Here is a 14054-nt window from a genome sequence, read left to right as displayed (position 1 = left end):
TCCTGTCGCACCTGCCACCTGGCTGCTGGCCCGAGCAGTCTGCCTAGGGCAGGGGACCGTGCTCTGAGGGCTCAGGGTCCAGTCCCACCGCAGAGCCGTGTGGCCTTAGGAAGGAGGGAAAGGAGCGCCCTGCCCCAGGCTCCCGCCCTGCCCCAGGCTGCCTGGCAGCAGCGGAGCCATTCCCCAGGTTCTCCAGGCAGGAGGCAGCCCTCCCCTTTACCTTCTGCTGACAAACGCGTCGGCGCGTTCCAGCTGTCGTCTCGGTCTCCAGTTTCCTTACGAGGGAAAGCAAGGGTGATTTGTCACTCCAGTCTGACTTCTCAGCAAATGTCTGGGCCCTCCTCCCAAGCTCCCTTTGATTCGGGCCATAAAAATGCAAGATTATGTTAGTGTTAGCCACGTTATTTGGGAGAGCAAAATACTGCCCGAAAGAGGGGGCGGGGGACAGGTTCCAGAGCCAGCTGTCCCTTTCCCGTCATCCTGGCCCCTGCTCCATCCGTGAGTGTATGCCATTGGGATCGGATGGTGTCTGTGTCCGTCCCAGCAAGGAGGGGCGGTGCCGCCCGCTGCCCTTCCCAGGCCCTTGTGAGGCCCCTTGTGAGGCCCCTTGTGAGGCCCCTTGTGAACCAGCCTCCGTTTCCCAACCGGAGCGCCAGGTGCGGTCTGTCCTCCCACCGCTGCCCCGACAGGCCTGTGCGGTGCTGTGTGGCCCTGTCACCTCTCTCCTGTGTGTCCAGTGTACATTCTAATCGGAGACTGGGACATCGAGGCAAGCACACGAGCCCGGCATATGCAGGCACACCTTTTTTTCAATCCATTTAGACCCACGGCGAGAGGGCCCTAGGAAGCCGCTCTCAGAGGAGGCAGTGCCTCGCCTGTTGGTCCAGGCCTTAAAATGGCTTTTCCTTCTCCTTCGTGCCTCCTCCCACCTTCCTGCCTGCCTTTGCAATCAACGCATGGCCTCCCCTGCAGCTTTGTGACGACTACCTTCGTGGTGGAGGCCATGGCCGCAGCCAATGCGCAGCTCCGCTGGAAGAGGATGGAAAACCACCAGGTGTGTGTGCGGCCCTCGTCCCCGGGCAGGGCCTCTGTCTACCTGTGTACCAAAGAGGCGGCCCTCGTGGCCAGTCCTTTCCCTCCCAGTACACAAGGGACCTGTGTCTGTAGCGCTGCTAGGGACCCTCTCCCAGAGCAGAAGCTCAACAGCTACCTAAGCTTACAGAGCACACGCGGCCTCCACTCCTTGACATTCACGTCATGGGTCCCTGCTGCCCCCTACCCTGAGCCAGCTTGGTCTTCTGAAATTCGGTACCCAGGAACGGGGGTGTCTGCGCCTCCTCCTGAGGGGGAAGTGTTAAGAGCTTCCTAATCAGACCCCTGCTAGAAAGAAGGAACGAAGGAAACAGGTTCTCCTTGTCGTGGGCTTTTCCATAGTAACGTGCTCTTTCTCCTCGCTCGTCCTCCCTGCCCGTCCCCTCCTAGGAGGAGGAGGGGGACGACAGCTCCTCCACAGCCTCCGACAGTGACGGGCTGACCCAGGACAACTACGAGCGGGCGGAGACGCGGCCCATCCTGTCCGTGCGTAAGTGGAGGGATTCTGGCCAGCCCGCACTCCCCTGTGGTCCACAGGGCCCCTTTCCGCATGGACAGGGCTTGAGGGGGTGGGTCTCCTCAGAGGCTGGTGGGGGTTCCTGGGTAGGCACCGAGGTAGAGTAAGAAGAGCTCAGCTCAGGAGCCGGGGCGCAGGCTCCCCCCGCCCCCACCCTGCCCCCAGCTCCAGCACTGACTCACACTGCCAGCTCCAGCAAACTTGCTAACCTCTGCTCCCCAGCTTCACCCATCCTGCTGTTCTAGAAGGCGGTGAACACCTGGTCCAGGGCCCGGCCCACCCTGGAAGCTGGTAGTACAAACCGGGTCTCTGGCTTCTGTCCTTCCTCCGGTCCCACCACACGCACATACTCTCACACCCGCACCGACGCACGCCTGCAGTCCCATCCCTGTCCCGGCCCAGCCTGGCTGAGCANTGGTGGGGGTTCCTGGGTAGGCACCGAGGTAGAGTAAGAAGAGCTCAGCTCAGGAGCCGGGGCGCAGGCTCCCCCCGCCCCCACCCTGCCCCCAGCTCCAGCACCGACTCACACTGCCAGCTCCAGCAAACTTGCTAACCTCTGCTCCCCAGCTTCGCCCGTCCTGCTGTTCTGGAAGGCGGTGAACACCTGGTCCAGGGCCCGGCCCACCCTGGAAGCTGGTAGTACAAACCGGGTCTCTGGCTTCTGTCCTTCCTCCGGTCCCACCACACACACATACTCTCACACCCGCACCGACGCACGCCTGCAGTCCCATCCCTGTCCCGGCCCAGCCTGGCTGAGCACCGTGCAGCCAGAGGGTCTTCAGACGCTTCCTCTCTGAAGCGTTAGGAAATGTTTTCTCCCGAGCTTGAAGCCCTTGGGGCTTTCATCATTCTGGAGGGTTTGGAACACTCAGCAGCCTCTCTAGAACCAACCACCTCCTCTTCCTTGTCCTCTGGCTCCACAGAGAGACGCGGGTCTCTGAACCTTTTTGAAATCACAGACCGGGTGGAGATGGGACAGATGGCCTCCATGTTCTTCAATAAAGGTACAGGCTCTTTCCCAGGTGGGGCGAGGGCATGGGGAGGGCTGGTCCTTCCTGCTGACCCGGTACTTGGAATGTGGGCCACTTGACAGAAGAGAAGGGCAGGCAGTGGGGAGCAGGAGCAGCGGATTGCCAACCTGCCCCTGCTCAGGTGCACCTGGGGAGCTTTGCGTGGCTTTCTTGGATCTCCACCCACCCTACCCCCCACCCCCACCCCGTCAGCATTAGGAGTGAGGAGGTGGCTGCCCGTCTCCTACTGAATGTAGAGGGCAGGAATCCTAAGCAGATTTTCAGAAGAAACCCATGGAGGCTGGCTGGTCATTTTGTGCCTCTCGCTTGACTGCGTCCCACTCGGCTCTTTTCTTCTGGGCTCTTCTTGTACATAGGACAACAGAGCAGCTGGCTGCCTTGTGGCGTGATGGGCTCTGCTGCACGTGTGTGTGTTTCTGTCTGGCTCTTCCTCGTGGCCAGCAGAGGGCGCTGGGAGCCCGCACACAGGTCTGCTGCCTGGAATCTGAGCGTCTCAGCACCTCTCCCCACACTCTCCCCACACTCTCCCCACACTCTCCCGGCTCCCTAGGGGCTTGGCTGCAAGCTGAAAGGACCCAGCTCAGGTGCTGGGCTGTTGGGTGTTTGGGCAATAACATCTCATACCGCCATGGTCAATCTTGCTCTTTGGGAAGAGGAGCTGTTTAAGAGTTTGGTTTTTTAATGGCCAATCCTGCTTTTCCTCTCCAGAGTCAGACGCATCCTAAGAAATCCTTGCCTTTGCAGTGACCCTGGCAGATTTTCCTGTGTCCGTGTCACAGCCCCTGTTGCAGGGGGGCGCACGCCCACCGGTTCTTCTCCGTCTCGAACGTGGCTGTGCCGACTGAGAGCGGAGTGGGGTTGGGGAAATTGGAGGCCGCTTGGCTGCTTTGGAGGATAGGAAGCGTTCTGCGATTTATCGTCGGGGGTGTGTTTGACTGTCTGGTCTGAAAGATTGTGATCATCGGCCGCAGGTGGCCCGAGGGTCTGCCAGCGTCATAGAGGGTTTCCAGTCTGTGAAAACCAGATTGGTTGTGTCTGCCCTTGTCTGTGTCTTTGGTTTGTTCCATCTCCACCTCTCCCAGGCTTATTAGGCTAAGATAAGAGAGCACAAACATTTCTTCCCAGAAGCTGTACGCACTCTCCTTCCTCTTGCAAGCTTTTGAAAGAAAATGTACCTTCTAGATGTCCTTTCTGATGTTCACATTTTATAGCCTGATTTCTTTTTAAGAATTCGAGGAACTTGGGGGTTTGTTTTGCCTTTCCTCCCCCATGGCCTAGACTCCCATTGGCCTAAACTGAATAGAAAATAGCCCTGGCTGGTGTGGTTCAGTGGATCGAGTGCCAACCTGTGAACTAAAAGGTCGCCAGTTTGATTCCCAGTCAGGGCACATGCCTGGGTTGCCGGCCAGGCCCCCAGTAGGAGGAGGGCGCGAGGCAACAGATTGATGTTTCTCCCCATCTCTTTCTCCCTTTCTTCCTCTCCCTCTCTCTCTCTAAAAACAAATAAATAAATCTTTTTTTAAAGTGCAAAAAAAGAAAAAAAGCACGTTAGTGAGAACAGCCGCCCACTCAGCGCGAGCCTTCTTCCCGTCCGCTCGGGGTTTCTCGGGCTCCACTCGTGCCGTTTGGGCCGCACCACTCTCCGTCGTGGGGCCCGCCCTGGGCCTTGTTGGATGCTGAGTAGCGTCTTTGCCCTCGACACTCTAGTTGCCAGCAGCACCTGCCAGTTATGACAACCAAAAGTGTCCTCAGACATCGTCAGATGTCCCCCGTTGGGGCCGGGGGACAGAACTGCCCCCAGTTGAGAACCCCTGCCCTGCCGGATCCCTAATCTACAGATTGCTGCCTTCACCTTTGGGAGGGCCGCCCCTCCGCAGGGGTGAAGGCAGCACCTCTGGCCTCCCTTAGAGTCCAGACTCATTTCCTGTGATTAGAAACGCCAGGCCTACTCATTGCGGTCCTTTCAGTTCATTGATCCTCCCGTTTCGTGTCTAGTAATGAAATTCATTGATCAGGGCGGACCAGTGGCAGTTCATAAGCAGAGTTGACGCTGGACCCCATGGACAGGTGGAGGAAAGGTTGGGCGTGGGGAAGGGACTGGGCCGCCCTGCAGAGGCACTGCTGTCAGAGCAGAAGGACAAGCGGGGACACGGGCTGTACCTGGAGCCTGGAGTGGCAGGCAGCCCCCAGGGGCCGCCGAGCTTGGACAGCGAGCCTGTCTGAGGCCATTCTGGGTTCTTTCAAGAACCGCTTTTTCCTGGTCTTTTTCTCCTCAGACTCCTGGGGGCAGAGCCGACCTCATGTAGCCCGGTTGGAACATGTCCTCGGCTTTCCTGTGGGGACCCTAGAGGCCTTTCCAACCCACCAGCATTAGAGGGGAACTGTCACTTCATTTTGCTTTCTGTGTCCAGCCAAGCCAGCAGCTTGAGACCAGTGACATCAAAATGAGCGGTCATTCTGGACTGGAGTTGGAGACCAGCTGTCGGGGTGTGACCCTGAGGTTGCGGGGCCCAGAGACGTTTTTCAGAGTCTTTGTGGCTGGAGTCACATAGGGCACTTGGCACAGGTGGAACCCCCGCTGCCCGGACTGGGGCAGCGCCTGCACTCCCAGCTCTCAGTTCAGGCCCCTCCTGGCAGCAGAAGGGACCAGGGTTTGCCTCCGCAGAGCGAGCCTCCTCCCTCGCAAATGCTTCCAGAAGGAGAGTGAGCCCTCCTTGAGCTCTGCGCCTGCCGCTCCCTCTCCCTTGCCCCTCCGGGGCTTGGCTTTTATCTGGTCTTTGGAAATCTAGGGCTTTTACCCTCTCGATTTCAGCTCAGAAGCTGGGCTGTCTCCTGTTACCTCCTCTTTGCTTTCCGGTTCCTCGGTAGCAGTCTTTTATCCTGGGTCCTGTGTGTGGCTATGAAGGGGCCCTGGCCGAGGCCCCTGGCTGGGCCCCCTCCGCCCCCTTCCCCGGGCTCCCATCCCGAGCCTGAAGGCACCTCTGGTTCCTCCCCAACCGGTCCACACCTCACACTCACCAGGCACCTGTCTGGGTTCAGAACCTCTCCAACCCTCCAGGCCTCACTTAGTGTCCTCTCGGGTGAAGGTCACAGGCAAGTGGGTCTCTTGCCAGCATCACAGTATAGCCAGAGCAAGAAATAGGACTGTGGGGTCTTTTTCTCATTCTTTTTGGGTAAAATACGCAGCCTGGAGAACCAAAGGCCCTGGAAGGGGAGAAAGGGAGCCCTCACAAAAGAAGGCAGATGCCCCGGGGGGCCCCCGCCTGATGACCCCGTTCCTTTCAGTGGGGGTCAACCTGTTCTACTTCTGCATCATCGTCTACCTGTACGGGGACCTGGCCATCTACGCCGCGGCCGTGCCCTTCTCCCTCATGCAGGTGTCCTGGTGAGCGTCCCCTCGCCCCAACTCTCGCGTAGCCGCCTGGGCACCTCGGGCGGTCAGGGCGGAGTTTTGGGGGCAGCAGCGTGATGCCAGGGGGGTCCTTCAGCTCCAGGGAATGCAGGTGCCCGCGGGCTTCTCTGCACGGCCACGGCCGGCTGTGCACTCTGTCCTTCAGAGACACACTGCACACTGCTGTCCCCTGCCCCGCCCCATTGGGAAGGTGACAGGGAGCCCCCCAGGGGCTTGTGGGGGTGTGACAGGAACAAGTGATAGATGCATGCCCTAGAAAGGGCTGGGAAGCTGGGGTCCGGGGACAGTCCCATCGTTGGGCCGAAAGCAGCTGGAGGGCAGTGGAGGTTCCCTGGTTGCTGATTATCAGCCACGTTGTGCCATGTGCTTCCAGCCGGGCGGGGGACCCTCTGAGCCCCTGTTCTCTTTATCAGCAGCGCCACTGGCAATGACTCCTGCGGCCTGGAGGCCGATGCCAAGCGCAACGACACGGACCAGTGCTGGGGGCCCCTGCGCCGGGTGGACGCCTACCGCATCTATCTGGTGAGTGGCCTGGCCTCTGCCCCCAGCGCCGAAGGCCCGGGGTCAGTGAGTGGCCTCTGCCTCTGCTGGAGCCCCCAGGGAAGGGTCTGCGTGGCTCCCACTCTGGCTGACGGCTGGGGCCCCGAGGTCGAGGTCCCGGGCAGAAAACAGGTTGTGTCACCAAGACTGTAGCCCAGAGGGTCCTGGCTCCCGGGCCTCAGTTACACGTGGTTTGGAATCGGCATTCAGGTCTCTGCCAGCTCTAGGGCGGTGAGCTCTTATAAACCTCACTTGGGTTTGGGGCACTCTTAGCAAAGCTCTGCGGGAGTGCCGGGGCCGACTTTCCGGAGATGTTCCGTGTTTGGCCTCCCTCCTGGCCAGCCCAGGAGCGCAAGGGCGAGCATCGGGTTTCCTGACTGGGCAGGCAGGGCTGAGCCCCACCTTGGCCACCCCCGACCGTACCGGGCTCTCCACGCTGGCGAGGGTCAGCCTGGGCTCTCCCTGTCTTCCCTGCTCCCCGCCGGCCAGGGAGGATGATGAATCTCCAGGCTCCTTGATTGCTTTGTGCCGGGGGCGGGGGCGGAGGGGAGAGGAGGCAATAAGATACCAAACCAGACAGTCATTCATCTCTGCCTGCTCGGCGGGCGGGACTCGGCAATGTTTCTCTTTCCCTTTTGCAGTGTCTATTAATATTCTGCTTCCTCTTGGTCCTCCTCAGCCTTGACACAAATTTAGGTGTGCCAGGTGACGCGCAGTTTGACACGTGGCCACTTAGCTGATTTGGAGGCGGGAGGCAGGGCCGGGAGGCGGCGAAGCGTTTCCGGGAGTTGGCCTCTTAACTATGCCTGTCCTGGCAACGGTGTCCGCAGGCCCCGCCCGCGGTGGTGTTGGGTCCGAACTGGTTGGCCCCCATGGCTGCCGAGCGGTTGCTTCGGCCTCCCCACCCCATCCCGTAGGCCTGCTGGAGGAGCCTGTGGCCCGATCCACGAGAGAGCTGCTTCCTGCTCGGTACTTCCACGTCGGGCGGGTGTCCCTGCAGCTCCGCCCACATGCGCGGCCCTGGCTGGGAGCAGTCTGGGAGCAGAGTTGTGTCCGAGCTCCCCCTCCGCAGGCCCTGGGGTAACTTGGAAGCAGATTGACTTCATGGCCCCCTTCCTCGCTGCCCCACCTGCGGGGTGGGCAGAGTAACTGGGCAGGGCAGCCAGGAGAGTCCAGGCCTGCTAGCCTCTTAGCGCTTCAACAGGCCGTGATTGATAAAACTGGCAGAGGCGCTGGTGAGTGTAACTCCCCACCAGGGTCTCTGGCTGGCATGGGCAGGAGGGGGTGGAGGACAGGCCCGAGAGGCTGGGCAAGGACAGGGCAGCAGGTCCAGGGCAGAGGGACTGCGATGGAGCCCCTCGGGCAGGTCTCGCCCGCGGCGGCCACTGGAGTCTGTGCAGAGTCTGCCTGTCACACTCCACCCTCCACCGGTGGAGAGAGGGAGGGAGCCGTGGGAATATTGGCAGCTGCCATTGGCCAAGTAAATTATTTAGAAGCCTTATTATTGCCTTATTAAATCACTCCTTCACCTAGTCCTGTAAACTTCCCACGTGATGGAAGCCTCGCTCCCTGAATCTCAGCAGCTCTCTCCAGAGCAGAGCAACCCTTGAGGAAAGCAGACTGGCATTAATCACTGCCTGCGTCTCCCAGATGTCGTACTTACAACTCATGGAGCTAATTGCCACCAGGCTGCAAAAGCCGCAGAAACAGGAAGCAAAGGGCAGGCGAAAACAGCCTGTTCTCTCTGGGTTCTCGCCACCCTCCCTCCCCACCCCCAGCCCACTGACAGCGCGGGGCTTTGGTTTGCTTGGAAGGTTCTCGGTTCGGATGTGCTCCTTTGCCTTGTTTGGAGAAATTTCAGGAAGATGGTCCTTGCCTCTGACTCTGAAGTTGCTTTACAACTTTGGACGTGTCTCTCAGGGTCTGTGGCTTCTGTGGGACAGTGTCTCCTGACCCTGAACACTGGGCAGTCTTCGTCCCTTTCTGCAAGGTCGAGGGGCAAATCCTGAGGAGGAGGGGTTGGCGGGCGGGGCTCCCTTCCTGGGTCCTGGCCTCGCTGTTGCCAGAGATGATGGCATCTTCCCAAGTGGCCTCCTTGGATCACAGGGCACGAGGGTTGTCATTTCTCCTTGCCCCCCACCCAGTCGTTCATGTTCAGAAGGTCATCTGTCCCGTCCGAGTCCCCTGTGCCCCTTTCCACCAGCTCGCTCTCATTTTGCTGCCAGTCAGACTTCACCCAGGGGTCTGGCCTGGCAGCGAGCGGAGGTAAAGCGCCCTCTGACCCCGGCTGGTCACCTCTGACCCCGGCTGGTCACCTCGCTGTCCTGGGGAGAGGGCGCCCCCATCTGGGCCTGCGTGTTTGACAGGGCCTCCTAGGGACCACTTCGTTGCTATTCCGGGGCAGTGTGTTCTTGGGGGTGAAGATACAGGCTTTTATTTTGTGGCTTAATTTTCAGAACGTCCTCTGGAAACGGTCTCCTCTGTGTCTTCCTGGGAGCGCCGAGGTGCACACAGAGTGAGAACACGTGGGACGTTAGCTCTGCCCAGAGGCTGGGCTGTGAGCAGCATCGGGATCACTTGCAGGAAGGGAGCTTTCTCTGCCAGCAGCTCCCAGCGGCCTCTCCGAGAGCCCTTGACCTTAACAAATGGAAAATTCCTCCGCCCTCCTGCGCCCTGCGACCTCCACCCACATTCTCCGGTTGCTTCACAGCTGATATGAGTCCGTTTCTCCCCCTCCATCTTCCGAGTGGCCACATTACAGGGTGCTGTGAGGTGGGGGGATCCTGTGAGTTACATGAGCCCTTGAGGGCATCCCTGCAAGTGGCCGCAGCTGGGGCCAGCAATGACCTGGGCCCTGTTATGAGGGCCCATGAGAATTGACCCGGGGACCTGCTTTTGGCAGGTCTTGGATTCCCAGGACCACCCCCCTCCCTCACCGCCCCTCCTGCTCCTTGGAAGGATCAAGTAGGAGTGTGCTGCCCCAGCCTTTTCGGTCCGTAACCTTGCCTCCGGGCTGGGGCAGCTTGGGGTTCTTTCTTCAGAGCTTCTCCTGCTCTGGTTGGAGACAAAGCCAGACTTCAGCATTTCATTCTTTCCCACACAGTAAGCAGGGGCAGGGACCACTGGGGACGTGACAGGGCTGTGTGTGAATCAGTCCCGTCTGGAGTCGGACTGTCTCCAGTGCCCAGGAAGTAGGACGTGCGTCACAGCCCCCAGGACACGGCCGAGCGCCCTTGCTGCATGCACTTCCTCACCCTTGCAGTGCTTCCCGCTTGTCACTCACCTCCCTTCCCCCGGGGCCTGGACCCTGTCCCTGCCTCGTCCCCAGGAGTGTCAGAGGCAAGCCCTGGGGGTACAGTGGGACTCCCCAAGTGCTGAAGGCTCCTTGCCGTTCGCAGGAGTGGCATATGCCACTTACAGGTGGGCAAATGCTGGGTCACCGGCAGCCCAGCAGGTCCTGGCCGAGCAGAGCCGGGAGTGCAGATGGCAGAAGGGAGCTCACCCTGGCTGGAGACCGGGTCGCAAACTGGCCGTGCTGAGCAGGGGGCCCCTCGTGGGCTGCCTGGGAACAGGATAAGGTCACCCTGGCTTGTCCTCCTGCCTTGGATGCAGGAGCTGTGAGATCCTCCTCCAGGGCATGGGTGGCTGGGGAGAAAGACGTGGCCTCCAAGTGCCCAGCAGATGACCCGCCATCCTCCGCTGGACAGAGGGGTTCTCCCCAGATTCCCTCCAGACGCCCCTTGAATAAACAGGGCGTGCCTCAGAGGCCTCGGGGCAGTTCTGTCTGCTGGACTCTCCCTCTTCCTAGAGGAGTAGGAAGTCTGCGAACCAGGGCTAAGGTGTCGGAAGGGTCCTCCCTGGCCTCCCCAAGAGCCCTGTTTGTCTTTCTCTGCCGGGAGGCATGTCCTCTGACCCCACCTTGGCTCCGTCTTACACAGCAACACTTGGCTGCTGTCTGTTTGCGACATTTAAAACTGTGTGCAGTCCTCTTTTTAAAACAAACGGTTTCTTCTTAAAACATCACCTTTGGGGGTGGGGCAGGGGGCAACGCGCTGAGCTGCGGCTGGTCCTGCTGTGGTTTGTCTTCCACTGACGGGACACGGTGCCAACTGCTCCTACTTCTGTTTCTGGGCCGCGCGGTGCCATCCATGGCCTCTTCCCACTGCACAGCAGAGACGGCTGGGACTTGGAGGCTATGACTCCCCAGGGTCACGGAGCTGAGGCAGGGACAGCAGCCAGCTCGTAGGCCTCCAGCCCTGCTGCCAGGCCCGGGGAGGAGGGCGCAGGCCTCGCCTGTCCCTCCGCCCTTCGAGCTGCGTTAGCAGGGGGTTGGGGCGCCGCCACCGGAGGAGAGTGTCTGTGCAGTGACCCGCGTCTGCATATCCTGCTTGCCCGCCTCATCGATTTGCTGTCCGCCCTGCAACTCCTTGCTTGGCTCCGAGATAGGGAAGCAGACCCCCCCACCTCCATCCACTCAGAGGGCGTTGGAATTGAAGGCGTCTCCCAAGGACGTCTCCCTTCCCCTACAGCGGTCCTCCTCTGTGTTCTGTCGGCGTCAGCTGCTGCGCCCCGGGGCCGTGGCCTCTGCTGATAAGTGGGTCACGGCTGCCAGCACTTGCATATTTATTCTCACCAGTCCCGGGGCCAGAGGTGGCCTAGAGGCCTCCAGGACCAGGGAGAAGGGAACATTCATGTGGAGCACACCATAGCGGCAGCAGGGACTTCACAGGACCTGGGGACTCTTGGGGGCGCACCTCCAGCAGGAGGCCGTGTGAATGTGGCCCCCGTGCTTGTGAGGCGTCGGCACGCTGGAGTGGAATGAAGCATAGGCAGCTGGGAAGGGTGCCCCCCCCCCGCACCACCACCGCCCCCCCGGCCTCAGAGGACCTGGCGGGACAGATGGGCCAGCCTGATGGAGGGCCTGGGGGGCGGTCCTGCCTGGAGACACAGCAGGGCCCTACGCTCAGTACATGGGCCAGGGCAGCCCCCCTTTTCTGGATGGCAGCGCCCCTCCTCATTCAGTGCCCTGGGTAGGTGCCAGGAAGGTGGTGTTTTCTCGCCTCTCCCCCTTTCCTCCCTACTTGCCCTGGGAAGGTGCAGGTGCAGTGGGCAAAGCAGCTCCCACAGCCCAGTCGGCTGGGCTTGTGCGAGTCCGTGGCCTGCAGTGTCTTCGGCCAGCTTCTCTATCTCTGTGGGCACCAGCCACTGCAGGACCCCTGTCCCAGCAAACAGCGCCCCATCCCCACCCCAACCACGTGCTGAACCTGTGCTTGCTTTTCATGACGCTGGGTCTCGGGGAGGGGTGAGCTTCTGCACACACCCTAGGGTGTGCGTGCCCGCCACCCACACAGGGTCGGGGTGTCTGATGTTGAGTGAACTCCAGCTTCCGGTGACGACCAGTGCCCAGGTTGAAGTGACCGACTTTAAAGGACCAGCTGGTCTCTTTCTTTGTCAAGAAAATCAATAATACAGGGACAGGCCTGTGATTTTCTTCTTGTTTCCCACTAGGGGACTGTCACTGTATCTCGTCCCGGGAATCGCTTCTTGTGTTCTGATGTGCGCTCCAGCCCGGCCCTTTCTAAATGAAGTTCAGGTTCCCCTGTCACTCACTCCAACACGGTGGTTTTCCCGTCAAACTCTTGCCGAGAGACCTCGTGAGCCCCCGCTCTCTCGTCGCCCCTCCCCCACTGCCACTGCTGTCTGGACACGGCCTCCGGTCCGTCCCCAGTGCCTGCCCGGCTGTTGCCCAGCATTGCTGTGGACCAGCCCCACCTGTCCCAGGAGACCGGGGTAGTGCCTCCCTGGGCCACAGTGACCGCCGTCAGGCCCCCTCCCGCCCAAGGCCCAGGCACCTCACCACACCCCACCTCTCCATGGCCAGTGCCTGGCACACCAGCTTGGAGGATGACGCTCAACGCCCTGAGCCCCTTCTCCACGCTCCCAGGAAGGTCACCATCTGTGGGAATCTGGGTCACAAGCCCACGGGAGTGGTCTCTACAGGACAATCCCCGCCCCTCCCCCAAGCCTGCAAAGCTGCTCTTTGGCATTAGTTGGGCCCTCCTGCGTCCTGCTGCCTCTCCTGAGCCAGGGGAGCTGCCAGGCGCCGCCCTCACAGGGGCAGCTCCAGTGTGTCCCTGTCCCTGCAACCTCCACCCCGTCTCTGGTCTGGAAAGGAATGAGTGTGTCTTGCAAATGCCACTCGCCCGAGGCGAGCCCCTTTTATTCCGAGCACTTGGGAAAGTGTTAGTCTGACTTACCCGGTTTCTCACCCTTTCATTCTGCCCCCATCCCCAAGTTCACCCAGAGAAAGACATCAAGACAGGACATTACCCTGTGTGCCATAATCTCGCCACCCCCCCGTGTACGTAACAATTCTTAATGAACCCCATTATCTGAACACCCAAGAGTAGAAAACAAACGAGGGGGGCTGATTATTTGTTACAAAATGATGCGTTACTTTACAGAAGGACTCACCACAGGTTTCTCTTAAGTACTTAGTTTCCCCTAGTGTGTTTTAAATGTTGTTCTGTGAGAATGAAGCCTTTATAAATAGAACTTTTAGAAGCCCGTCTCTGGAGCTCCAGTACATGCCCACGGCCCATACTTATGCACAGGCCAGTTTGGTTGGGAAGCTTCCAAATAGGCCTCCGTGGGGAGCGCTCCCCCTGCTGGGGACCTCTGCACTGCGCTTCCCCAGGACGGTGTCCAGCACGCTTCACACCGGTCCCAGGCAGAGCGCTCGGCCAGAACCCCCTCATCTGTGAGGGGCCCAGTCGGGCGCGTGCCTGCCGCCCCTGGTTGCCCACCTGTGCGTGCGTTCACTCTTTCCCCCCAAGGAGCTGCTCCGGGCAGACCCCCACCACACCACAGCCCAGGCTGTCGCCACGCTCTGCGGCCCCTCTGCTTCCAGGTCTCCCCTTTCTGGGCCAAGAGCTAAAAATAACTATTCTTGAAAGAAATGTCCCAATTGGGAATTTCAGGTCCCCTATTCTCCCCCACCATTTTTTTTTGCTTTATTTCCCCCAGAGGAAAAAACTGTAGTTTAAGGAATCCAACAATTTCCCAGTAGTCTTAAGTAACCTGGAGTACCCTTAAGTATTTTGTGCTAACTGGAAGGAAAACTCCATGCCAAGCCATGTTCCTCCTCCGGCTGCGTGTCTCTCTGGTGCTCTGAGCCCGTCGATGGGTGCGGGGCGCTTTCAACAACCCTGCAGAGTTCCGTGAGGCCATGCGGCTTCCTGATATACTCAGTCTCCTTACAGGGTGTCTACTATAAGAAGAATCCAGAGCCTTCCTAAATGGGACCCGAGGGCCTCTGCGGTAATTGTTTAATTAAATAAGCACTCTTTCTAAAGTAATAACTTTGCCCCTCCACAGTGCCTTTTGGGCCTTGCAGAGAATGAAAGTGTCTGTGGCAAACTCTCTAGACCACAGGCTGGCCCCGAGGGGACAGCGGCCAAGA

The 14054-nt window shown here is 59.9% G+C and overlaps 1 protein-coding gene across 2 annotated transcripts in view; it reads left to right on the top strand.

Annotated features, from left to right (window-relative positions):
* Positions 1 to 14054, top strand: part of SLC38A12 (solute carrier family 38 member 12) — a 44573-nt gene that overhangs the window by 9671 nt on the left and 20848 nt on the right. The window contains exons 4-8 of one of the 2 annotated variants that reach the window (XM_037066050.1): positions 973 to 1054; positions 1483 to 1582; positions 2533 to 2613; positions 5926 to 6025; positions 6469 to 6574. In XM_037066050.1, coding sequence (XP_036921945.1) covers positions 973 to 1054; positions 1483 to 1582; positions 2533 to 2613; positions 5926 to 6025; positions 6469 to 6574 — 469 coding nt within the window. Of the gene's footprint in view, positions 1 to 972; positions 1055 to 1482; positions 1583 to 2532; positions 2614 to 5925; positions 6026 to 6465; positions 6575 to 14054 lie in introns of both variants that reach the window. The other variant, XM_037066049.1, reaches the window with a different exon arrangement.

This window comes from Sturnira hondurensis, unplaced genomic scaffold, assembly GCF_014824575.4.
Source record: "Sturnira hondurensis isolate 20B ecotype Veracruz unplaced genomic scaffold, ASM1482457v3 Scaffold0001221, whole genome shotgun sequence".
NCBI classification, from domain to species: domain Eukaryota; kingdom Metazoa; phylum Chordata; class Mammalia; order Chiroptera; family Phyllostomidae; genus Sturnira; species Sturnira hondurensis.
The sequence above is the reverse complement of the archived record's forward strand: the minus strand, read 5'-3'. Positions and strand labels throughout refer to the sequence as shown.